The sequence below is a fragment of the Mytilus galloprovincialis genome, chromosome 13, assembly GCF_965363235.1.
Source record: "Mytilus galloprovincialis chromosome 13, xbMytGall1.hap1.1, whole genome shotgun sequence".
Lineage (NCBI taxonomy): Eukaryota > Metazoa > Mollusca > Bivalvia > Mytilida > Mytilidae > Mytilus > Mytilus galloprovincialis.
In genome coordinates, this window is record NC_134850.1 from 50,253,164 (window position 1) to 50,279,101 (window position 25,938).

At 32.7% G+C, this 25,938-nt stretch overlaps 1 protein-coding gene across 1 annotated transcript in view; it reads left to right on the forward strand.

Annotated features, from left to right (window-relative positions):
- Window positions 1-283: 283 nt before the first annotated feature.
- LOC143057287 (uncharacterized) overlaps window positions 284-25,938 on the forward strand; it is a 38,129-nt gene continuing 12,474 nt past the window's right edge. The window contains exon 1 of the mRNA XM_076230572.1: window positions 284-441. Within this exon, the coding sequence (XP_076086687.1) occupies window positions 387-441 (55 nt within the window). The 5' untranslated portion in view covers window positions 284-386. The remainder of the gene's footprint in view (window positions 442-25,938) is intronic.

Genomic DNA, 25,938 nt, shown 5'->3' on the forward strand with positions numbered 1-25,938 from the left:
TAAAACAAATGTTTAAAATGTATTTCTGATACTAGTTTCTTTCAAGCCTTTAGTATGTTGAAATATAAAGATTCCCCACTATTGTAGATATAATCTTGGACATTATAAAGGTCCTAGATCTAATACTTATATTTTTTATATGTTTTAATTTTATTTATCCTTCGGCGATATATAGTTTATCTACTCATCGAACTTTGTCATGTCAATTTGTATTAATAATCATGCTAACTATGTTAATTTGTCATCAATATTACCCTAAAGGTACCTTATGTAAATTCCAAAGTCACATGACACAAAATAAACCCAAACAAACAACATATGAGAAAAGGTGCGAAAAGTGAGGTAAACATTGTGTTGAAACAGAAATATTGGACTAAAAAGACAAGATGGCATGGAAGATACTTTTACATTTATTAGTTCTAATTGGATTTTTCATCGAAGGTAGGATTTGAATATGCTATTTAATAATTCTCAGTATGAAGACGAATACAGGTGATCACGATTTTAATTACATAAATAATGTACATGTACATACATTGTATCTATACCTACATATACCTATTATATTAATATACCTTTGATATATGGGCTGTTAATTACTATTCACACAAAAAAAAGAAAATTACAGTAACGAAATTCAATTAAATAAACAGAAGCCGAAGTTGGACGTATTTAAACAAAGAGTGAACACAAATAGGTGTTCAATTTGATAAAAGAAAAAAAAAAAACTGAACAATGAGTATTGTTTTTTTGTTAATAACTCTGATATATGTATTTTTTTTCGAAATATTATAACTTAGAAAATGAAAGAACTTCACCCATGACTTCACGTATTCATGAACTAACTAGGGTATTTTTAACCAGACATCACTGTTACCTCATCAACTCAATTTATAGCACAAAAAGAACAAAGTTTTAAAACTTTTGACACCATTTAATAAGAGTACATTGTAACTAAAGAATACATTTTTATTTGTTCAAACCAGTAAAAACATAACAATCACTTTGCCAAGGAGACGTTGGAGACACCAAAAATATGTGTCGAGTTATACATGTAAATATAATATACGCAGGTCATATAAATAGTAAACATGGTAAATCCATTTCGTTGTGTATGTATAAATAATTTATATCATGTGTGTCGATTAACGAACATCTTATAAAACTTTAATAAGATCAACATATGTCATTGATTTCTTTTTAACTACACCTGGTAATGAACTACAATTGAGACGAGAATTGGCCTTGAAGCTTCGTCTTTTTAAATTCGTGTGAATATTCCCATGGCGTATATTTTGATATAAAGTGGGCTAACCATAGCTAAAAAAAAATTGACAAGGTCAAAATTTCTATATAAAATGGTATAACCTATCAGAAAGTGACCCCCTCTTCGATGAATTGATATATTGACGGGTTCTTCACGAACAGTGGCAAATATTTCATGCATATTCATGACAATCTTCGTTCATCTTTTCTCCGAATGCGAACCACTTCATTTTGACATCCTTATTGTGTGTTTTAAAACCAAAAATCGTACGACAAAAAATTACCGTAAGCTAAGCTGAAATGTTAATGACTTACGAGTATTATTTCTCGTACGATATTTCGTGAAATGAGTGTCACTGCTGGATTGGCATTTTAATGAAATTTGATTGCATATATGCAGAAATAAAGGAAGTCATATATAGTTATAAAATACTTTAAGATATATAGGAAGTGAAATTTTGACTCTCTGAAGTGAAATCGGAAGACAGGCTCAGAGTGTTGGATGATCCGATCATTTTCCAGTTTATGAATTATAAGAAACCAAATTAAAAACCGGTATAATAATCAAGATTAAGCTTTATTTCTAAATACAAATCTTTAACATGTATATCTAATGGAAAAAAAATCATCCAGTCTACATTTAACTAATCTCGGAACTATTCAGGCAATCTGTATTAATACATATATATATATATATATATACATGTAAGGATTTCCCCCCAAATAACTTGAGTACATGCTTTATACACGTTTAGCCATGTTAAATGTCCAAGTTAAGTTTCCTTTCCTATTGATTCAAAGAAGGCCTTATAAAAACAAATCCACTGGAATGCGTATTGTATATATAGTAAATCGTTATGAACTAGATGTAGAACTTGTGGTCAACCGATCGATAAAATACAATCATGGCCCCATAGGTCTGTTGCCTGTTTATTAATTGACACAGTGGCGCATATATCAACGGTAATATATCGAATATATTTAACCTACATTTGTGTACTGCCATTTAGTGTTACATGTATGAAAGGTCGATAAGTCATTGTAATACACAATTAATTGAAGGTCTTGCTCGACGATGCACACAAGGCTCAGCGATGCATTTTTAGATTTTAAGAAGACGGTATAAATGCAAGAAAACGAACAATAATAGGGAATACATAGTTGCAATTAATTGAAATAGAGGGATGGTTGTAAAAGCTCGGGGGAGGGCAACTCCTGTATACAATTTGATAGGACGTGCCGCTGGAATAGGTCACCTTTATAAGCATGAATATATGTGGATGGGTTGGGAAAATCGTATGATAAGGTAAACAAAGTTCCTACAACTTCTTCGTCGGTCATCTTCCTTACAAGTGTTTTCCTGTTGTGTTTTTCTCTACCAATTTTTCTCTTTTGACACTTTGGTATACTTTACTCATAATATGAAACCCAAACAATATGGGGAAAGGTGATTAAGACCGCGAAAAGTCACATTTTGTACCATATATGTATATATATATATATAAGTACATCTGAGCCAGTGACTACTCTACAACAGATTTATCCATCGGATCAAAGCAAATTTACAGATCTAACATAAGCAAATTTACAGATCTAACATTGTTGGGTTGATATATATATATACAACTCGTCTAAACATCAACCCAACAATGTTAGACCTGTAATTTTTTTGTTCTTCCCTCGCCGGGATTCGATCCCATGCTACATGTATGAATAGCTACACACAGCAATAAGGTAATAATACCTTTTATATCAGAAAGCTCTATTATCTTCACGAACAAAGAAAACATGATTATATATGTATAATTATGTTTTCTTTATTTGTGAAGATAAAAAAAAAACAAACTTAACTGACATAAAATGCATTCAAATATTTGGAAAAAAAATCATATTTTTATAGAATAAATGAATTATTACATGGCGTGTTTAATTTTTTATATACAGTTGTTGATTTTTATGTAGCCTCAAAATATTTTAAAGTAAGAAATAAATAGTACACACTAAGTAATATGTCAGTTCTTCCTGTTTTACGTAAGAATACAATGATATTGTCCAATAAGACCAAAGTAAGCATGTAATTATCTTCTTTGGTTTCACTGTTCCCCGTATTTTCCCATATACCACTGACGTCTATCACTATGTTATAAAAACGAGACAGAATAAAATTTCTTTTGTAGTCACTTACTTAAATTAAGGTAATTTTTACCGCAAAGGAAGACATTTAAATAAGATAGATGAGAATTACATAAAATAAATTGGCCATGTCATTTTGTAGTTTTCGCACAAGTTATAAGAGAAATCTAACCACTGGTTTATCGGATTTATGTATTCGCATGATTTGGATAAAAACAACACCGATAGCGTTGCTTCTGACATGCATGTTAATCGCATAGAAATTAAAAAAAAAATGTCAAGCCTTGTTCCCCGAAAAAAAATAATGCTGGTATGTTGAACATATCGTCGCTGGGCTTCTAAAATGTCGTATATGACTTTTTTGGCTAAAAATACTTTTTGATACCAATGGTCTGGGCGGGAGGAAATCTTTGGTATTACAAAATAGAATACAGTTAGACCAATCAAAATGTGTGAACTAAGACATATTACAAAATTGCCAATGTCAGTTGTTTGTAAAGTTTGCTTCCAAAATGTTGTATGAAAACTTGAAAATTGTTTTCGGAAAAAAATAATTGTACATTTCTTTATTTCTGTGAAAATAATTTAAGTTCTTGGATAATCCAGAAATGTCAACGTTTTTATTTCACTGCTATTTGCAAAAATGTTCAAATTCACATACGACATTTTGGAAGCATGCATTTTGCCAAAATTTTCAAAGCCTGTTTGTGAGATATTTTTTTCTTGAAAAATTTGTAATTTACAACATTTTAGAAGCCCAGCGACGATATATAGAAAAATAGGTAGTTTCGTTTTTGATACTGGAATATCTAGACGAGCCCGTTAGGGCGAGTTAAGATATTCCACATGATATAGTCAGTATCAAAAACGAAACTACCTATTATTCTGTTTATCGGTAATTATGACGTCACACAATGTATTGTCTAATATTTTTAGTGATAGTCAGTACGTTTATACTCGAAAATATTAGGCAGTAAGATCAAAGGGAAAATATTCGAATTACCGATAATTCTGAGTATTATCGCGATTCCTTAGTATCATTGCAAATCTGATATTTAGCTTCCGTCATGATTAAACTGTTCATTTCGGTGACAGAACGGACAAGTGGATTTAATGAATGATGTTCATGAATAATCTTCGGAGGCATTCTACTTTTAAATTATGTTCGCCAAGTTCGGGATCTACTGACATAATCTCAAATCAAGTTTGCCATCTTCAGAAACAGTCTTTACATTATTTATTTTCGCCAAGTTATCCATCTTTTTAAACATAATGGAACAATACCCCTGTTCGCCAGTGGTATTAGAAAACTGTGACACTGTAACGATCAGCCATGATGGTCACCAAAGAACTGCTTTGTAACCTGAGTCAGTAGTTTTTGAGGTTAGACAGCATCTATGTAAAAAAATAGTGAAAAAGGTGTTATAAGTCCTTCTTGTGTCCACCTTTTTTTCAATTTAAAACCCCTTTTACATTTAGGGGAGACACACTGATTTCGCATTACCTGTATGACTCGGTACATTGTCACATTTCTTGTATATAAGTGAAAACAAGGTTCACATTTGTACATGGTGATTTTATCTTCAGTAATATTAAAATATATCTTGAGGCATATATTGTGTTGACATTTTACCACAACATCTGTGTCTCACTCGTGGTATTAATTGATTGAATAGTATATAGACGTTAATATTACATCTCAAGTCGTGCATCACTTGTTTCATAGTCTCGTATAAAAAGGTTATATTGGCTAGAGGTTTAGAGGGGGTTTGAGATCTCACAAGCATATTTAACCCCGTCGTATTTTTGCGCCTGACCCATGTCAGGAGCATCTGGCCTTTTTTATTTTTATTTTTTTATTTTTATTTTTATTTTAGTTCATTTATATGCTTTGAAGTTTAGTATGACGTCCATTTTCACTGAACTAGTGCACATTTGTATTTAATGGTCTGCTGAAGCCCATCTTTGGGTGTTGGATTTTCTCGCTGCGTTGAAGAACCATTGGTGATCTTCAGATGTTATCTGCTCTTCGGTCGAGTTGTTGTCTCTTTGACATATCCCATTCTCAATTTTATATGTACTTAACAACAGAGTAAAAAGGCAATGCAACAATATGTAACAACAAGATAACCTAACAAGCAAATGTACCGACCCCCCAACAGATTGAAAGGTCACCATGCAAAAATGGAAGTGGCAGTCCAAATAGCTATTTGTTTGCCACATTTAAATGCTTTTCATTCAGTTTTTTTTTTGGATGTTCTTTAATGTTAGTAACTTGTCTATAAAACCATGCTCAATCCACCATAAGAAAATGCTTGTACTAAGTCATGAATATAACAGTTGTTATCCATTCGTTTGATGTGTTTGAGCTCTTGATTTTCCCATTTGATTAGGGACTTTCCGTTTTGAATTTTCATCGGAGTTCAGTATTTTTGTGATTTTACTTTTTATCGATAGTATAAGAGAAGTGCACTGGAAACTATGGCTGGGTTCAGTAGCTATAGTTTTCAGAGAACTCTCAGATTGAATGTTGCCGCCTTTAGATATCTTTTTGGCATTTTTTTCGTTTTATTGCTGTCTTATTGGCTTTCATTATACACCCCCTTTTACTTATTCAGAATCTTATAGCAAGATCAATACTGAACTTTCGGTCCTCTATCTGTTACATAATTTTAGTGAACACTGAGAATCGAGTTTATAGACTTGAATCAGTTTCGAGAAATGCAAGTAATTTCTATTTATTCCTTTATTTGGGTCTTTGCAAAAAGTTCTAACATGTATCTTTATTTAGCTGCATTGAATGGTGTCGATGGATTTATTTTTAGGTTATATTTATGTTTTGTTATCAAAACAGGGATTTTCAATTTTTAGTTTCTGTTTATTTTGGAGGGTGGATTTACGATGATATAAACTAATTTTGAAACAGTTTATGTTTAAACATGTATTGTTTTAATTTATAATTGCAATGATCTTTGTTATTGCACGTTCTGCTTTCACTTCACTGAACACCAGCATAGTGACGCATACATGTACTAAAACATGCACTACTAAATGTCAAACTTAAAAAAAAGTAACACAATTTGTGGACAATAATTTAAAACCCTTCCACGCAAAAAAGTCTGAACTTTCGCATGTGTAAGTGTCGTAAATAAATTATCAGTTTCTCAAATATCTTCTTAAATTTATGTTAACTATTGAATTTAATGAGAATACTACATATAGATTTAATACATGTTTTTGACAATGATATAAAGAAGGCTGAGTCACCTTTTAAGTAGGTGGTAAACCTTTGTGAAAAATAAAGTTTAAAACGTGTTTTCTTCTAGTTTGACGAGCTTGACTGAAAATCTAAATAATATTTATAATATGTATGGTTTACCGTCTATAAATGATGTTAACTCTTAATAAAAAAGTTAAAGTAACCCTTCGACCCTTTAACTTATACAAGGAACTGATAACGAGGAAATATAAACTTATTTGGAAAACAAAAATTTATTTTAAGTAGCAGTTGGTTTCATTCAAAGACACCATTGTTGTGTGGAAACACTATATACTAGTATATAAACAACTTATTTTAACTTGAAGAAACTAGAGGATCTTGAGGACATGTGTCGCTCGCATGGAGCAATATGTTTCTTCAACAATCGCCACCCATTGTGACTTGACTTAATACTCTTCGTTCCTTGTGGAACATAGGGCTGCCACAGTCGTACCCACTGTAGAAAAGAATAAAAATTCTGACTAAAATCTCTGTATTGTTGCTATTCTTTTGGAGATTTATTTCTGTTTAGAAGATATCTATCTATTATAGTCTTCATCTACTGTTTATAAACGTTTGTTCAAGTCCTTCGATTCATGATCTTTCTTGAGATTATTTGAGATTCTTGATAGCTTGTCTTTTAGCTAATCATAAATGGGTTGCAGAAACTCTACAAAGAGAAACAATTAATTGTTAATACCGAATTATTCATTCCCTGTGTCACCTCATGACACACTTCAATATTTTTTTACTACGATGGTGTCTAACAACACTCATATTTGATTTAAAAATATTTATTTATAGTGGATTGGGAAACAAGTTATTACAACTTATATTAATCCCTTTCCACTTTGCGGGTGCGGTTGCTGCCTTTTAGCAGCATTAGCCTGCTCTATTCGAAATGTACAAGGGTGTCTTTTACGTGCAAGAGATATGGCTCTCTCTTAACACAGGTCAGCCATTTATCGTCCCCATCCGACGGACTATCATCGTTTTTCGAGACCATACTCACCAATTCAATGGTGTCAAAATGGTCAAAGGATATGTATTGTATACTGAAGTACTTGTGCATATAAGCAATCACTTATACTTATGAATATCGACATTTTTGTATATTTTCACAAATATGTTAAAGGAGCACTAGCTGTCAAATTCATTTTCACTGATTTTAATCAAATTCTCAATTCTCATATTTGATTTATAACAGTGTAAAACATTTATCCAAACTATTAAAAGTCTAAAATAAAGAACGAATAGGACACGGGCATGAAAATACGTAGCTTCGTTTCGCGTGTATTTTATTCCAGACGCCATATAATTAATTATCGAGTTGACCTCTAAAGTCGTTTTTACCTGTATAAGAATGATTGTTTGTGGATCGAATCAGTCAATCAAATGATTTACCTCTGTTTCACTTTCAATGTTGACATTCTTTTCCTTTGAATAATTTTACATATTCACGTATTATCCATAAAGTTCACATGAATACGGATTCATTGAGGTCGAATTATTTACTTACAAGTAAATAATTCATAATCAATGTTTTTTAGCTTATTTTGACAAAATTGAACAATATTGGCTGCCAAAGGCCAATTATTATTTCGCTATTTGCTTTTCACTAATGATTAAACAAAAAAAAAAAAACAAAAAAAATAATATATTTGATTTTTTATATACCTCGTAGCTAGTGCCCCTTTAACATTAGGGTTCGTTAGAAATATATCTGTGTAGACATATAACGTGTATTTTTAACGAACTTTGTTTATTTTTTGTCCTACATTTTAGTTAAAATTGACAAAACAATTTAAAAAGGGTTAATTATATATATATGTACATAAGACTGTGGTACATGTACTTAGTTGTTATACTAATTTTCAAAACAAATATAGTAAAGACTATAGTTTAAACGTTTTCATGAACGTGACATTTAAATTTAGGTTTGATATTTTGTATAACGTTGAAATATAAGTTGAAAACTCATTGTATTGAAACCTCAAACAATACAAATCTAACTATACGAAAAGTCGACATTTCGGGTAGTATGGGGAAGTTATAGAAATAGAAAGATAAATACAAATCTGTAAAATTTGAACGAATTGAAATATGCTTGTTTGATGGGTGGATATATTATATCAGTGTTCATCGTACAGTGGCGACTATTACATGTATCTCAGGACTAACAAATGCTGATGTAATGGGCCATTCCAGTTAATTTCTGACAGGTGGGGATGGATGGGGAGATTTTTTTTGATACGTATCAGAAAAAAACATCATGAAAAACTACCTATCAGATATAAAAAAATTAAGACCTATCAGATGAAGAGTTCCTGTTCATGTTGGGTGGATGGGCTTTCATGGAAAAAAATGACCTATCAGATTTTTTTTACTGCAAGGATTGTACCCATCATTATTTTAAAAACAATCCCAGATAATGCATCATACGAAACTGTCTACATTTCAAAGCACCCATCAGATCTGACATAGGCATTTTTGTTACCCCTAATATATAATCATTTTTAATTATTTACTGCTGCCAAGACCCTCAGAAGTTTTTTGCGTATAAGTGTACCTGTCAGATGAAAAAACCCAAAATTTCACCCCTAAGATGTATAAATTTTACACCCCTCAGAAAGGACCATCCATCCCCCTTTAGCAGATATTAACTGGAACGGCCCAATATCAATATGAACCCTGCTTTTGACCAAAAGACTTAATAAAGTTTAACGTATTTGTTTGACTACAGTGGAGATCACTTCTAATCTCTCATTAGAACTGTCAGAATAATCTGTCTTAGAACTGTTCTAAGCTATCCTAGAACAGTTCTACCTAGAACAGTTCTGCATAGAACAGTTCTAAGGTATAGAATAGTTCTACCTTAGAACTGTTCTAAGTAGAACTGTCAGAATCAGTTCTAGGTAGAACTGACCAAATCAGTTCTAGGTAGAACTGACCAAATCAGTTCTAGGTAGAATTATCAGGATCTGTTCAAGGGTAGAACTGACTAAATCAGTTGTAGTCGTAGAACTGTCAGCAGAACATACTAAATCATTTCTAACTGTAAATCTGTCAGCAGAACTGACCAAATCATTTCTAACCGTAGAACTGTCAGCAGAATTGCCTAAATCAGTTCTAACCATAGAACTGTCAGCAGAACTGTCTTAAACTGTTCTAGTCGTAGAATTATACAAACCTGTCAGGATTGTAGAACAGTTTAAAATGACGTCACTGCAGTTATGTCATCTCACTGGTCACCATTCAATGTTATTATTATCGTTGATAAAGACAAGCGCAAAATGCTTCCTGTCAAATTAAACAGAATTTCAATGTTTTGAGACACCGAATACCGGTAGTTCTTAAAACTGTTCTAGTAGAACTGTCAGGATCATTTCCAGTTAAAACTGTTCAAAATCAAAATTTCAAATTCTATGTTATATCAAAGCACCTATTTCCCTATTACAAAAATTGTTACTTTTTGAATAAGTTTAATTAAGCATTATTGAGATTCATTTTGATAGAGATTTATGATAACCTTGTTTAACGGAAACAAACAATAAATCGTAGAGGTTTCCATTGACGTTTAAACAAACCACATAAAACTCTTTTAAAGCAGTGATCAACATAAAAATGATCATAAATTTTAATAACCTGTACAGGCATGGAAGTGTTTAAGGAGGGGGAGGGGGAAATAGGCTTCCCGAAACATGAAAGTTACGTGCAAAAATAAATAAGGATAATTTTCGAAAATTTTTGAACAAGTTTAGTTGGTTAGGTACCAGAAAAAGTAATAGACATTTATAATCAATGCGGACGGACTTTAAACCATTTAATTAAGTCTCCCAAACAAAGTTTGGAGACTTATTGTTTTTGCTCAGTTCTTATTATTAGGTCTTTCCACTTTTCTGTGGAAAGACCTATTGTATTTGTTCTGATTATTATTAAGTCTTTCCACTTTTCTGTGGAAAGACTTATTGTTTTTGTTCTGATTATTAAGTCTTTTCACTTTTTTGTGAAAAGACTTATTGTATTTCTTCTGATTATTAAGTCTTTCCACTTTTCTGTGGAAAGACTTATTGTTTTTGTTCTGATTATTAAGTCTTTCACTTTTTTGTGAAAAGACTTATTGTATTTGTTCTGATTATTAAGTCTTTCCACTTTTCCGTGGAAAGACTTATTGTATTTCTTCTGATTATTAAGTCTTTCCACTTTTCTGTGGAAAGACTTATTGTTTTTCTTCTGATTATTATTATTATTATTATTATTATTATTATTATTATTATTATTTTTTTTTTTTTCCGCCAAATTTTGTTCTTGCGATAAATGTTTGTTTCGCAATATGTCGCTTAGATATTTCTCATATTGTATCGTATAATTTATGCGCTTTTAAATTTCACCCTGCGAAGGCGAACCATTTTCTTTGTAAGAGTTATCTCCCTATTCTGTTTATCATCTGTGTGCATCTCCTTCGTAACAAAAAAAGATAGCGACAAAATTCCTTTTACAAATTGTTTGTTATAGTTCGGCCGATCGGTGAAAAAATTGCTCAAATAATGAGGAAAGCACCAATTTTTGCATGATGGTACATTTTTGTGTACTGAGCAATATTAGCTATGGACCCATCCTCAAAATTCAATATGGCGGCCTATTTCAAGATGGCTGCCGTACGTTCTAAAATATTTTCCAGTATTGCACAAACCACAGTGGATTTGGTGCTGGGTGCACAAAAATATTTGAATGACTTGGTGTACTTAGCAAGATTTTGTTTTGTTCTATTTTTGAAATACAAAATGGCGGCTATTTTCAAAATGGCCGCCTTGAAAAATAAGCAAATATTCATTATTGAAAATTGACCTAAATATAAGCATTTTATTGATGTATAGTGTCATTTGGTATCTGTCCCAGTTCTGTCCTTTCTGATTTTGCCTTGCTTGTCATTTCATACACAAAGTAGTAGCTTTCATAAAAAGCTGCAGTAGTTTGACACATTCCCCATTTCCATTTTCAATTTTATTCATTAAAAGCTGCACTATTTGTTGTCTTGGGTCACACATAAAAGCTGTAATTTGGGATTTATCTGCCTTAAGATATTATTCAGTGCCTATCTTATCTCTTGGTCGCAATATTTTGCAATTTGAGACATTAAACTGAATTGAGAATCAGTTAAACACATATCAGTGAAATGGCAGGAATTGAGGACAACAAGGACAAGAAAATTGAAATGGCAGAAACTAAATCACTTGGTGATATTGAGAAACCCACAGCTGAAGACGCTTTAACAGAGGACAGCTCAGAAATGACTATTTAACAATTGTACCAAGAATATTTAACAGATAGAAAATCAAATGCTAAAAGAACAGTTGATATTTACCGCTATATAAAACAGAGCGAAGCGCGAATATATAAAATATGTGTTGGTCTCATTACGTTTCAAGCTGAACAGAAAGAGGCAATGAATATCAATAACAAACAGGTGAAAGCAATATCTCAGCAACTTCAGTAGTCTGAAGACAGGATAGACCACAAGGCTAGTAATAATTGCTTGGCGGAATTGATGGTCAGACCAATAAGATATTCAATGTTGTGGTGAGACGAATGGACAAGCTGACAACAACTGAGGAAGGAGACACAGTTCTATTTCAAAGTGCATTTGAACAGCAGGGTACCTTCCAACAACTGTCATCTGTTGTGAATGAATCAGTGGACAATCGAAATAAAGAAGTTAATATTTACTGCAATGGACACATCATCTAAGCCAAAATTTGACCTTAGCCAGTACAACGCAAGTTTACCAAAAGTACCCATCAAAATCCATGCCGTGGATCTTTCAACAATTGTAGTTCGCATGAACCATAAACCGTGCCAACTCTGTTGAAGGTGTCTTCGCCTTAAGTCAAAAGTCCTATGTCAGGGCCCTTGTGTCTTCTTACGCACACTAACCATCTACTATGAGTCAATAATATTTGGTTTAGATCAGCACACCATTACAGAAACAATTAGCTGCAAATGAATTCTATCAAGTTTCTCCAATGTTGAATGCAGTGCCTACTTACGGTATCATCCCCGTCGAGTCAATGGCAAATCCCACATTTATCACTCCAATTATGACAACCTCGTCCGCTTCTGGAGCTCTAATATACTTCCCATAACATCAAGTTGGCTCCATTGACCGATCTAGGAAAGGGCAGAGGAAAGAAAAAGAGTTTGACAACACCTCTTCTTCAGACTCTTCACTGGAGAGAGAATATACCATGTGGCAAGAAAATCTTTGAGCAAGGGACCGGAGCCGAAGCCCACAGCTGCCACAAATTTAAAAACTCAATTGAAGAGGATCCATCTCTTGGGAGGCGCTCATTTACCAATTTTAACGAACTGCCAGTAGATGACAATGGGAAATCAGGAAAAATGTGTGTAGGCCCCAGATTGCCAGGCCGATGTTGGCTTTGAGTACGCTCACATGGTAAACACAGATGATGATTCCAAGGCCTTAAAAAACATTCATTTGGAGCAGCGCTTCAGCAAGGAAGACGATCAAACCAGATTGCAACCAAAACATTCCGTCGAGGATGTAAAGACAAAGAATCTTCAAGGCATGTAATAGAGAGGAACCTAGAAACATTCAACAAGGCGTTAAAACACGCGAAAACCTCAAAAGCAAACCAGATGGAGATATATGGATAAAAAAGTGCCAATTATGACCATCGACCACCGTTAAAGAAAATATGAGCAGTCCTTTGGATTATGAGTTGCATAACCTCACACTGGATTGGCCGATCAATATAATCTCGGTTCTTCTGATAAAAAAATCATGGAAGATCACCAGTTCAATGGAAGATCACCTGATCAATATAAACATGGAAGATCTATTGAGCAATACAATCGCGGTAAATCGGCAGATAGAAGTACATCCAAGCTTAATGCCTATCGATCAGTAACACTCCCACTAAGCTAGAGATAATATAGTCCCTAAAGACAACGGTTAGCATCTCCACGGACAAACTCCAGAAATCCCGAATATTTCAGACAACGGTCACCTTCACCAGGATACGGAGCAAATCAAAGTGTAACCTCAACAATGGAGCAAAGGGTCGGGCCAGTAGGACAACTCAAATTCCAAAGTCTATTGGCAATGAAACATCATCTTATCACACACTCGAACAGAGGCCCACTGCCTCGTCCAATATTGTCATCAGACGAACCATTTGAAAGAGCTTAGTAGTACGAGGTACTACACATGACCAGAATGTGAGCATGATTGTGGACACTGCTGCAATGATAACATTAGTAAATGAGAAATTAATTCCGGTAGAAAATTGAGATTTGGAGAACGTAACGCTACGTGGTGAGGTTAACAGCTTGTTATTGAGAAGTTTATAAGGAACGACTCTCGACATTAATAGAGTAAACATACAATGGGATGTGTGCAAAGAACCATTAACAGACGATGTTATAGTTAGGCTAGTTATTTTGGACACACTGATCGCAGTGATAAACCTGAGTAGTCCCACAATTACCATTAACAATAAAGTGATAAATGCGTCATTTGTTAATAGTGGAAACGAGATTTTAACTCAGCTAGTTTGCATAAAACGAACCATCACAGTTCCACCAAATTCAAACATGACTGTTACCATTAAGACTAATAAAAGTGCTGACCAGGAGTGCATTTTAGGACCATGCTCGCTGAAATGTTGCAAATTGGTTACGCACGTAGTTGGAAAAAGAAATAGTTGCCCCTTAACCATTTTAAATGATGGCAATCCTAATCCGCCTGAAGAAAGGTACACCTATTGATTACATAGAATAATTTGACGATGTAGTGGGTACGGCAGATGCAAACGCGATAAGTGACGTAAGACGTGGCATTGAAGAGACACGAGACAAGGTGCCCTCGGCACTGCCTCAAAGTTCAGATGAGTTACCTACTATTCCATCACATGTATCCGACCTATATTAACGTCAATCGACTCGTTTCAACCTATTTCATTCCAACCATTAAAACTGAAAGCGTTTAAAGAACAATTACAATAACATGTGACATTATGATATTGATTAACATTTTGAATTTCACTATTTGTTTTTGTATATGCAGCTATATTTGCAACTTATGTGTTATAGAAATAGCCAAATTATGTGTTTTATACTTTTGAATTAATTGATAACAAATTCAAGAACATGAAGTTCATTTTTAAAGAATCATTACTTTAATTTCCGAAATTATATAGAATACTTTTAGGACAATCTTGAATTTTATACCGTTTTTCCGCCATCTTGAAAATGGCAGCCATATTGGATTTTTCAGAGTGGGACCATAGCTGAAATCAAAGGATATATAACCAAGAACTACTATGCAAAGTTTCATGCTTTCCTCATCAAGTGAGCAATTCTGCTCTATATCTGCACCAATCGGCCGGACTATTACTTCGTAAGGAATTTTTGGCTAATTTGGATCGAAGCGATTCGATGACATTTTATAGGAGTTATCTACCTTTACAAAATAAATTTGTCGGTATGTTTTTTTAACTCATAAACAGTTAAACGTATAACCCTGGAATGTTTTTATTTGAGGCCCCTAGGTCCTAACTTAGAAAATGAGGTCAAGGTCAAAAGTCAAGGTAAAGTTCTCAATTGTGACTTTTGCTTGTTTTTGCATTTTCTCCGACACTTTGAGAGATACATATAAAAGAACAAGTGCAAAATGTCTGCTTTATTGTAATGAAGATATGCTACATTTAGTCTTATACAATTAAATGGCATCTTAAGTACCGGTCTTTGTAAGAATCATGCAGGTTCCTGTTGATAGGCGATTCATGACCCATCTTCAAATGTCTTTATATTTTGTTTATGAGGAGGGTATGGTATGAAAATAAGTTTCATGTATTAATTTTTTTTCTTTTGAACCTTGGTTGCCATGGAAACCATCCTTACAAAATGTTGCCTAAATACGTTCATAAGTAGCCTTTGAAAATTGAAATATAAGGAGATTTAAAGTCCCATAGAAATAAAGTTAATCAATACAAACAATATGTATATTTACAGTATTGACAAACAAAACCCCTAACTATACAAAAACGTTAAAATTTTGAATTTACTAAATAGTTTGTTTCCATAGCAACCATTTAAAAATGTGTTAAAATTCGAAAATGAAAAATTTCAAAAAATCTTTAATTTTAAATCTGTTTATCTCCCAAGACCAACAATACCATGAAATGTCATTGACAAATTTTGAAAGACCACATTCTATATATTGATAAAATAAAAAGAAAGTCGTGTGTTTTTTTTTTCTTTAAAAAAATAATTTTAGTCAAAAATTGTCAATTTTCACCAAAATTCAGATTACCAAACAGATGAATACTGAAACATTTTGAACTGAAAAAGCTAAAACATTCCATTTATACGTGCATTTCTGACACAAATTTGGTAATTATAAATGAGAATAAATGATTGATAGAGATATTTTGGTAGAGAAGGAATTTTTTTCTCTCTGGGCATGGTGCCACCCCCCCCCCCTTTTTCAAAATTCAAAAAATTATTAAAAATTTAAAAGATGGAATTCAATTGTGAACATTTTGAGCATTAAAACATGAAATTTCTTCAAAGGGTGAGCGCAATAATAGAAACCCCCTACACCATTTTTATACGACCCTAAAAAATTTTGGGATCGTATAATGGTATGATGTCGTCGTCTGCGTAGTCTACGTCGTCTGCGTCGTCGTCGCCCGAAGACACATTGGTTTTCGGATAATAACTTTAGTTTAAGTGAATAGATCTTCATGAAACTTTTTCAAAAGGTTCAATACCACAAAAGGAAAGTTGGGATTGATTTTGGGGATGATGGTCCCAACCGATTAGGAATTAGGGGCCCAAAGGGGCCCAAAACAAGCATTTTTTTAGTTTCAGGATAATAACTTGTGTAGAAGTATTTCTATTGCTCTGAAATCATATCGCAATGTTTAAAACCACAAGTAGAAAGTTTGGATTCTTTTTAGGGGTAATGGGGCCAAAGTTTAGGAATTAAGGGCCAAAAAGGGGTCAAAACAAGCATTTTTCTAGTTTCAAGACAATACCTTATGTGTAATTGTATGGATCTCTCTGAAATTGTACTACAATGTTCAATACTGCAATGGAAAGCATGGGATTGAGTTTAAGGGTTATTGCTCCAAGGGGGTTTAAAAAAATTGGGGGGGGGGGGATTTTTTGTTTACGATTTTTGAAGGGCTTCCTTTTTTTTAAAAATTTTTCAAATTTCGAATTTTGAAAAGTTTCAAGAAGAAATCTTCAATTGCACAGTATTGTGCAATAGATTTGTTAGATCTTTGACCACATTAATTATGTGACAAAAACCTATATTATTTCAAAAATTTGATCACAATCCAAATTCAGACAGAATCAAGCTTGAATATTGTGACCAAATTTGCCCTAACTGTTCAGGGTTCAACCACTGGGGTCGTATAAAGCTGCGCCCTGCGGAGCACCTGGTTATATATTAAGATCTTTTTTTAGATATGGGGAATGTGTCAAAGAGACAACAACCAAAGCAATCAACAGAAAATAGCCGAAAGGCTGAAACTGAATGAAGGATAGCTGCGTCCCTAATTACACTTGTTTTGTGCAAATTGAAATTTAAAATCTTTAAGTGCTATTTCATGGTCTTTAAAATTGACTCTGTCCTAGTTTTATAAATTTTGCATCAATGATTATTTGTGTCTTTCAATATATATCAATGAGTGGCTTAAAAATTCCATTTAAATGTTCTTTGTATCTGTCGTTTTTTCTTCAAAAGCAAAAAAATGCATTTTACCCCTACGTTCCATTTTAGCCATAGTGGCTAAGTTTCTTGAAGTACAAGGAAATAAAATACAAAGTTTATACAAGATACTCCCAAGTTGGGCCGAAATCGATTTAGCATATTCAGAAGAAGACTTTTTTTAAAGTAAGCAAACTAGATGAACAAATTGTGAAAAAAATTCTTTAAAGGGCTATAACTCCACAGGATTCCATTGACAATTTTGGTCATATAAACTTATTTGTAGATCTTGCTTTGCTGAAAGTTGTGCTGTTTACAGTTTATCTTTGTCATTAATAATATTCAAGATAATAACCAAAAACTGCAAAATTTCCGTACAATTAACAATTTAGTGGCCGCAACCCAACAATGGGTTGTTAGATTTATCTGAAAATTTGCTCTCAAGGCTTTAGTGTTTGAGATATAAGCTACACACTGCATGTTACCCCTATGTTCTATTTTTACCCATGGCGGCCATGTTTTTTTACAAAATTGAAAATAAAACACAAACTTTATTCTAGATATCCTAAGAATCATTCAGTTTAAGTTTTACTGGAATTGGTTCAGTAGTTTCAGTGGAAATGTTTCAAATATTTAACACCGAACAGACGACGACGGACGCCAAGTGATGGCAAATTTCACAGTTCCTTTGAAACGGTGAGCTAAAAAAACCTACGTCCGTCCTATTAGAAATAAACTGAAAATAAAAAATTAAAAACTTGTACCATCGAGAGCGCTAACGAGGCCACTTTCCATAAATTTTAATATTTTTAAGGGTCATAACTCTTTAAAAAAAGTCCATTGTCCATCATTATAGAACTTAATTTCGAATTTTTTATTTATAAAAATACTATTTTTGATATAACAAAAATAAAAAAATATTTTAGTTTTTTTGTCTTAAAACAGTGGTTTTAACACTCTGTAAAGATTAGACCAATGGACAGTTTTAAGCTTGGAACAGTGTATCCAATTTCATTATCTATGGAAAATACATTGCCTTGTATCGTTTCTTTTGTGGACTAGTATACTATTGCGCAGAGTCAGATTATGTACACATAATGGCTGTTACTATTTACCTCCAATGTAAATCGACATGTACATCAAAACCTTTATGCAAACACTTATTTGTCATTATGTCAATTTAACTGGGTTAAAATTGAAATTGAAGAAGAACTACAGAACCTTTCTTTCTATTCTAATATATAATAAATTAATCTAACTTATGTAAAAGATTTGAAATACATGCGGAATGTGTCCATTGGACACAGATGATGCTCCCGCTTGCATATCATAAAAGTTATAAACGGACATAACTGAAGAACAGTAAAAGTGACACTTACCAATTGTGTACTAACTTTTATGGTGATAAGTATTGTGTAAAAGTTTCATAACATTTTGTTGAGGCAAACTAAAGAAAGAAATACAAAACAAAAAATTCAGCAACTTTTTTCCTCTATAAAGAGGCATTGCATAGAACAGTGAAAGTGACACCACCAAAATTCAAAGTTGATCTGTATATGGTGGTTTTAAGCATTGTGTATAATTTTAATAACATCTGGTAAAGACAAACTAAAGTTAGAGAACATAAACGGAAAATTCAGCAATTTTTCTATCTGTAAAGGGGCATAACTCTTGGACGGTTTAAGTGACACCACCAAAATTCAAACTAAGTCTGTGTTTTATGGTAATAAGCAATGTGATTAAGTTTCATAACATTTGGTTGAGGCAAACTAAAGATAGAGAACAGAAACCAACTTTGGGACGTACTGAAGGACGGACAAGGGTAAACCTTAATGCCCCCTCCGCCACTGCGGGGGCATAAAAATGTGTAAATATAACAATTGATTAAATTAGGCAAAATTCAATGAATGGTCATTGCACATGGTTGTCATAAAGGTTTGAGAATCAAAACAGTATATAATAGTTAGGACCAGCAAATTGTCCTCAAGGCCACAAGGAAAATATGTTTTGAGAACCATAAAAAAAAGTCGATTATTCTGCCGTATACAAATAATAATCAGTTAGGTTTTTAAAAATAATAATAATAGACAAGCTGTCCTTTTCCACCATATACAATAGAAACATTGACAAATTCTTGCACAATTTAATGTAGATCGTTGGTATATTTTTCCTCAGATAGAACATGTAGAATTTGTATGCCCCCACCGTAGCAAAGGGGGCATTAAGTTGTACCCTTGTCCGTAAGTACGTCCGTTCCAGAGTTATACCATTATATAAATGGAAAAAAGTGCTGACTTTTTTGTTTCCGTTCTCTAACTTAAGTTCATGAAGTTTGCCACAACCAAATGTTTTGAAACTTATACACAATGCTTATTTCCATAAAATTCAGAACAGTTAGAATGTTATTGGTTTAACATGTACTGTCAATAAGTTATGCCCCTTATAAATTGGAAAAAATGCTGAATTTTCCGTTTCCGTTCTCTCTTTTTCGTCTGTCTGACATAGTTCATCTTACACTGACCTCATTTTCTTAGAACATTGATAATGTTAAGTTAATATGATACTTGTATTAAAATCTTTACATAACACTTACAGAGTTTCAAAAGTAATTCAATGATAAATAAAACCAACCAGACATTTCAGGGTGAACCTTCTTGCTTAACAGATCTTAGTCTAGGTTTAAAGTTTTTAAAGCATTAATCTGTTTCAAAAACCAACAATGAGTTGCATTAAATTGTTCCTGTAACTTTTTTATAGCCATTTTGAAAGACAAAGTATCCTGAGCTATTTTTTTTTAAAATGTTCATTAAGATTTGTTTTTCTAGATAATCATGTTATGCTCATTGTTGAAGGATATACGGTGACCTGTGGTTGTTTATTTCTATGTCTTTGCTCTCTGGTGGAGAGTTAATTGTCTCATTGACAATTACAACACATCGTCTTATTTTTATACATAGACTTACTAGTAATTAAGTTTTGGATTCAACATTATTCTTTTTCACTGACAGCATCAGTCTTAGATACTACAACGGGTTATGCGTATTACCATTTTTTTTTTAAACTTCTGAGAAATCTTACATATAAGATTGAAGGGAGGGGGTACATATGATGCCCTCAACTTTAGAAGTTGTGTTATGCTTAAATTCTTAAAATACTTAGTTCACAAGTAAACTAAATGAGATACCACGTTTTTTTTCAACAAATTTTATAATTTTGAAAAAAAAAAAAAAAAAAAATCGAAAAAAGGGGGGTGGACCATACCCAGAGTGATGATTTTTTATTTTGTACAAGTCTATCTTCATTTACTATATATTTTTGTTTAAAATTAACAAATGCGTGTCAGAATTGCACATATAAATGGAATATTTTAGCTTTTTAAGTTACTAAATGTTTGATTATTCATCTGATTGTTAATCTGAATTTTGGTGAAAATTGACAATTTTTGAATAAAAATTTTTTTTTAAAGAAAAAAAAAACGCACGACTTTCTTTTTATTAGCTCACCTGACCTGAAAGGTCAAGTGAGCTTTTCTCATCACTTGGCGTCCGTCGTCCGTCGTCCTGCGTCCGTCGTCTGTCGTCCGTCGTCCGTCGTCCGTAAACTTTTACAAAAATCTTCTCCTCTGAAACTACTGGGCCAAATTCTACCAAACTTGGCCACAATCATCCTTGGGGTATCTAGTTTAAAAAATGTGTGGCGTGACCCGTCAAACCAACCAAGATGGCCGCCATGGCTAAAAATAGAACATAGGGGTAAAATGCAGTTTTTGGCTAATAACTCAAAAACCAAAGCATTTAGAGCAAATCTGACAGGGTAAAATGGTTGATCAGGTCAAGATCTATCTGCCTTGAAATTTTCAGACGAATAGGACAACCTGTTGTTGGGTTGCTGCCTGTGAAATGGTTATTTTAAGGAAATTTTGCAGTTTTTGGTTATTATCTTGAATACTATTATAGATAGAGATAAACTGTAACCAGCAATAATGTTCAGCAAAGTAAGACCTACAAATAAGTCAACATGACCAAAATTGTCAGTTGACCCCTTAAGGAGTTATTGCCCTTTATAGTCAATTTTTAACAACTTTTCGTCATTTTTTGTAACTTTTCTAAAAATCTTCTTCTCCAAAACTACTTTGCCAAATTTAACCAAACTTGGCCACAATTATCATTGTGGTTTATAGTTTAAAAAATGTGTCCGATGACCCAGCCTGCCAAACAAAATGGCCGACATGGCTAAAATTAGAACATAGTGGTAAAATGCAGTTTTGCTTTATATCTTTGAAACTAAGACATTTAGGGCAAATCTTTCAAGATTTAAATGTCCATCAGAATAAGATATATCCCCTCACAAATTTTGAGTTGAATCGGACAACCTGTTGTTGGGTTGCTGCCCTAAAATTGGTGATTTTAAGGAAATTTTGCAGTTTTTGGTTATTATCTTGAATACTATTATAGATAGAGATAAACTGTAAACAGCAATAATGTTCAGCAAAGTAAGATCTACAAATAAGTCAGCATGATCAAAATTGTTAGAGGACCCCTTAAGGAGTTATTGCCCTTTATAGTCAATATTGAACAACTTTTCGTCATTTTTGTAACTTGTATAAAAATCTTTTCTAAAACGACTTGGCCAAATTTAACCAAACTTGGCCACAATCATAATACTAGGGTATCTATTTTAAAAAAAAGTGTCTAATGACCCCGCCTACCAACGAAGATGGCCGACATCAGTAAACACATTAACAGGTGAGCGACACAGGCTCTTGAGAGCCTCTAGTTTTATGAATATATAGAATGTGGTCTTTCAAAATTTGTCAATGACATTTCATGGTATTGTTGGTCTTGGGAGATAAACAGATTTAAAATTTAGGAGTTTTTGAAATTTTTCATTTTCGAAATTTAACACATTTTTAAATGGTTGCTATGGAAACAAACTATTTAGTAAATTCACAATTTTAATGTTTTTGTATAGTTTGGGGTTTTGTTTGTCAATACTGTAAATATACATATTGTTTGTATTGATTAACAATATTTCTATGGGACTTTAAATTCCGTTATTTTATATTTTCAAAAAGGGTCTTTTTCACATATTCAAGCAAAATGTTGATTTGATGGTTACCATGGCAACGGGCATAATACAGGGAAAATAAAGACAGAATTTTACTCATCTACCAAAGTTCTTATGATATAGGGCAAAAAAAATTACTTCTGTGACATGTCATGAATCACCTTCTGCATGATTTTTACAAAGACAGGTACTTAAAGGAGTTGGTGCCCCTGAAATGTCTTGATATGAGGTTATTTGATTATAACTTCAATTAAGTTCATTATAAAGACATTTGACCTAGTACAAAAGGTTAAGTGACAAATGACCTTGAAAAATGGCTACCGGAAGTGACCTTGAAAAAATCGGAAGTAGTTTTTTTTTGCAATTTTTTCACATAAAAGTTCTCAGAATCCATATATTTTGTCATATGTATACATAAACTGATGACTGAAGACTTAAAATGACTTCCAACAAACCGGAAGTGGCCAATTATCTCCCATTCTACGTACAAAAGTATATAGAAACTATATATTTTTGGAATCACTGTGAAAGAAGCTATCATATGAGACTGGAAGTGACATTCATTTCACCGGAAGTAGCATATTATCTCCCTTATATCACTCATTAATATAATTAAACCATTATACATTGCATCAGAATGAAGAAAGTACCTTATCAAAATTTCTTTGATGTGGAAAGACTTTCAATTGTCCTCTGAACAATTGGTTTTTAATTATTATTATTATTTTTTTCTTCCGCCAAATTTTGTTCTTGAGATAAATGTTTGTTTCGCAAATATGTCGCTTAGATATTTCTCATATGGTATCGTATAGTTTATGCACTTTTAAATTTCACCCTGCTAAGGCGAACCATTTTCTTTGTAAGAGTTATCTCCCTATTCACTGTTTATCATCTATGTGCATCTCCTTCGTAACAAAAAGAGATAGCGACAAAATTCCTTTTACAAATTGTTCGTTACATCCTCAGGAATTTTTGGCTAATTTGGATCGAAGCTATTTGATGACATTTTATAGGAGTTATCTACCTTTACAAAATAAATTTGTCGGTATGTTTTTTTAACTCATAAACAGTTAACCGTATAACCCTGGAATGTTTTTATTTGAGGCCCCAAGGTCCTAACTAAGAAAATGAGGTCAAAGGTCAAGGTCAAGTTCTCAATTGTGACTTTTGCTTGTTTTTGCATTTTCTCCGACACTTTGAAAGATACATAAAAAAGAACAAGTGCAAAATGTTTGCTTTATTGAAATAAAGATATGCTACGTTTAGTCTTATACAATTTAATGGCATATTATAGGAGTTGGTGCCCCTGAAATGTCTTGATATGAGGTTATTTGAATATAACTTTAACTAAGCGCATTAGAAAGGCATTTGACTGTGTACAAAAGGTTAGGTGACAAATGACCTTGAAAAATTACTACCGGAAGTGACCTTGAGAAAACCGGAAGTAGCCTTTTTTGCATTTTTTTTTATAGAAAAGTACTCAGAATCCATATATTTTGTGATATAGATACATAAACTGATTACTGAAGACTAAAAATGACTTCCAACAAACCGGAAGTGGCCAATTATCTCCCATTCTACATACAAAAGTATATAGAAACTGTATATTTTTGGAATCAGTGTGACAGAAGCTATCATATGAAACCGGAAGTGACATTCATTTCACCGGAAGTAGCATATTATCTCCCTTATATCACCCATTAATATAATTAAACCATTATTTATCGCATCAGTATGAAGAAACTATCTTATCAAAATTTCTTTGATGTGGAAAGACTTTCAATTGTTCTCTGAACAATTGGTTTTTAATTAAGTCTTTCCACTTTTCTGTGGAAAGACTTATTGTTTTTGTTCTGATTATTATTATTTTTTTTATTTTTTTCTTCCGCCAAATTTTGTTCTTGCGCAAAATGTTTGTTTCGCAATATGTCGCTTAGATATTTCTCATATGGTATCGTTTAGTTTATGCGCTTTTAAATTTCACCCTGCTAAGGCGAACCATTTTCTATGTAAGAGTTATCTCCCTTTTCACTGTTTATCCTCTGTGTGCATCTCCTTCGTAACAAAAAAAGATAGCGACAAAATTCTTTTCACAAATTGTTCGTTACATCCTCAGTAATTTTTGGCGTATTTGGATCGAAGCGATTCGATGAAATTTTATAGGAGTTATCTACCTTTACAAAATAAATTTGTCGGTATGTTTATTTAACTCATAAACAGTTAACCGTATAACCCTGGAATATTTTTATTTGAGTCCCCTAGGTCCTAACTTAGAAAATGAGGTCAAGGTCAAAGGTCAAGGTCAAGTTCTCAATTGTGACTTTTGCTTGTTTTTGCATTTTCTCCGACACTTTGAGAGATACATATAAAAGAACAAGTGCAAAATATCAGCTTTATTGTAATGAAGATATGCTACATTTAGTCTTATACAATTAAATAGCATCTTATAGGAGTTGGTGCCCCTGAAATGTCTTGATATGAAGTTATTTGATTATAACTTCAATTAAGTTCATTATAAAGACATTTGACCTTATACAAAAGGTTAAGTGACAAATGACCTTGAAAAATGACTACCGGAAGTGACCTTTAGGAAACCGGAAGTAGTTTTTTTTGCAATTTTTTCACATAAAAGTACTCAGAATCCATATTATTTGTCATATAAATACATGAACAGATTACTGAAGACTAAAAATAACTTCCAACAAACCGGAAGTGGCCAATTATCTCCCATTCTACATACAAAAGTATAAAGAAACTATATATTTTTGGAATCAGTGTGAAAGAAGCTATCATATGAAACCGGATGTGACATTCATTTCACCGGAAGTAGCATATTATTTCCCTTATATCACTCAAAAAGATAATTAAACCATCATTTTTCGCATCAGTATAAAGAAACTACCTTCTTATCCAAATTACTTTGGTTTGGAAAGACTTTCAATTGTTCTCTGAACAATTGGTTTTTAATTATTAAGTCTTTTCACTTTTTTGTGAAAAGACTTATTGTATTTGTTCTGATTATTATTATTATTATTATTATTATTTTTTTTTTTTTTTTCTTCCGCCAAATTTTGTTCTTGCGCAAAATGTTTGTTTCGCAATATGTCGCTTAGATATTTCCCATATGGTATCGTATAGTTTATGCGCTTTTAAATTTCACCCTGCTAAGCCGATCCATTTTCTATGTAAGAGTTATCTCCCTTTTCACTGTTTACCTTCTGTGTGCATTTTCTTCGTAACAAAAAAAGATAGCGACAAAATTCTTTTTACAAACTGTTCGTTACATCCTCAGGAATTTTTGGCTGATTTGGATCGAAGCGATTCGATGAAATTTTATAGGAGTTATCTACCTTTACAAAATAAATTTGTTGGTATGTTCATTTAACTCATAAACAGTTAACCGTATAACCCTGGAATGTTTTTATTTGAGTCCCCTGGGTCCTAACTTAGAAAATGAGGTCAAGGTTAAAGG